This window comes from Apiospora kogelbergensis (genome assembly GCF_038363985.1).
Source record: "Apiospora kogelbergensis strain CBS 113332 chromosome Unknown utg000009l_segment0_segment0, whole genome shotgun sequence".
NCBI classification, from domain to species: domain Eukaryota; kingdom Fungi; phylum Ascomycota; class Sordariomycetes; order Amphisphaeriales; family Apiosporaceae; genus Apiospora; species Apiospora kogelbergensis.
Window position 1 is genome coordinate 1,537,535 of NW_027117426.1, and position 2,003 is coordinate 1,539,537.

The window sequence follows — 2,003 nt, forward strand, 5'->3', positions numbered from 1 at the left end:
GGCCGTCGTCGTCAGGACGGTGCGGTCCGTGTAATAATAGTAGCAATGGGAAAAAGCAATCGCGCTCCTTCTCGCTGGGGTATCATTGAGATAACAGGAAAGACCAGGCCCTTCGTCCCCTTCATGCATGCGTAGGTTGCCCTAGTAGCGTCTGTAGGTCGTAGTAAATTAGAGAAACTCCTCCCAAGGGAATAAAAAAGGAAGGCTCTCTGGTATGATGCGATGTACCAATCCGAACTCCGGAAAACGGGTCGCCAGTTTATCGTACAGGATGGATCCATGTCCATCTCTTTTTAGGGTTTTGTGTAGGTATAAAGTGTCGTGAAAGGGGGTATCCAATCCGGGTGAGGGAGGCTCCATGGAATAGGTTGACAAGATAAAAAAAGAAAACCAATGGCATGTCCTGGGGCACTCTCTACATGGTGGGCTTCCGGAGGATCACTTCGCAGTTGGCGTCAAACCGCAGGTTCCAGAGGCGGACTGATTGCATGTAGCGCTCCGTCTTCTCGAGCTCGCGCTCACGTCCGAACAGGGTCTCCACGAATTCAATGCCGGCGTTCTTGCCAAGCTGGGAGGCATCCTTGCGCTTGTTGACCTTGAGCATGGGAGCCTCGCATCGCTTCAACAGAACACGGAGCTTGTCAGTCAGGCGCTCGCCGGATTCAATGAAGTCCTCAACCATCTCCCGGTTCTCCTGGGTACGGATCTTGGGCATGCACTCCTCGGAACGCTTTACTTTTCCGGAAAGTTGGATCAGAAGAAGCCACATCTCGCCGGCCATTTCCGAAAGGGGGGTGCCGGGTCCGTGGACATGGACAGTCCAGTCGTAGATCCACTTTCCCAGGGAGTTGGAGTCAAAGACGCTACCCAGCAACATGATGGGCTCCTCGGTAGGGTCCCAGTTTTTCAAGGAGTAGCCGGCGGGAATGCGGTGTCTCCTGGCATCCTCCTCGGTAGCCTTGGCTGTGGTTGGGGGAACCTTCTTGGCATGTGAGCTGGAAGGACGCGCCGTGGAAGAGCGCGGCGGCGGGACGTTGACAGACGCGTGGCGCGCGTGGCTACCTAGCCTGGTAGCTGAGCGCTGCACTGGATCCTCGTAGTATGCTGTCCTCTCTTTCTCATAAACGGGACCCTGCTTGTAGTAGTAGTAATCAGTGCCACGTCCGCCAGCTACATTGTAATATTGATCTTGATGCCTTCGACTCCTCGACTGCGCTGGCAACACATAGGTAACGCCGTCGACCTCGAAGATCTCGTCCTCGTCGGAGTCCCCATGAGAGGTCCGGTAATAGGAGTAAGAACTGCGGCGCTCGCGCTTCGGTGGAAGATTCGACCCCTTTGAGAAACTTTGCTTTCGCGAACTCACGTTGAGACCAGGGCCAGTGGCATATTCACCCGTGCTCTTGTAGCGGGGTGAAAAGGTAGCTCTGTAGTCGTTCTGGCCGCTGCTGCCGTTGCGGAAGTGAGCCCGAGTCTGCGGTCGCTGGGGTGTTTGCGGTTGCGGATAGTAGAAGTTGTGTCGAGGCGAAGGCGTCGGCGATGGACTACCACTGTAGTAGTAGTCCGGGTGGGGTGTGGACCCGTAGAGGGGGGATCCGTAACTCATCTTCCTAGACTCTTGCGATGTCCTGCTGACACCCTATTATTCGTAAAACCCGATCCAGGCTTGCGAAACGTCCCCTTGCGACTCAGCCGCCGAAGATGATGAGGTGTTTTTTTGTGTGAAGTTCTTTTCCAATGCAAAGTAGCGCCGGTGTCGTGACGCTGGAGGGAGTGACAACCCGTCACCTTGGTATGTGGTCGGTAGGAAGAGGAGAGAGAAACCGTCTTCTTGCGGAGTACATGTCAAGATGTGATGTTGATACCCCCCGGGGAGAATATTGGGCACCAAGGTCGTCTTGCTAACGACTCTGATAGTGTGTGTTCGAAATTGATGGACGCTTCTGGGTCCAGGTGGAAAAAGGATGTGATTGGAAATCGGGTGTGAGCGCTGCAAGTTTCGA

General features: G+C 54.6%; 1 protein-coding gene across 1 annotated transcript; it reads right to left on the bottom strand.

Annotated features, from left to right (window-relative positions):
• Nucleotides 1-415: 415 nt before the first annotated feature.
• Nucleotides 416-1,606, bottom strand: PG998_013542 (uncharacterized protein; the record flags this gene model as incomplete). The annotated part of the gene is made up of 1 exon (XM_066880358.1): nucleotides 416-1,606. The coding sequence occupies one exon, from the start codon at nucleotides 1,604-1,606 to the stop codon at nucleotides 416-418; it is 1,191 nt and encodes a 396-aa protein (XP_066724497.1).
• Between the last annotated feature and the right edge of the window lie 397 nt (nucleotides 1,607-2,003).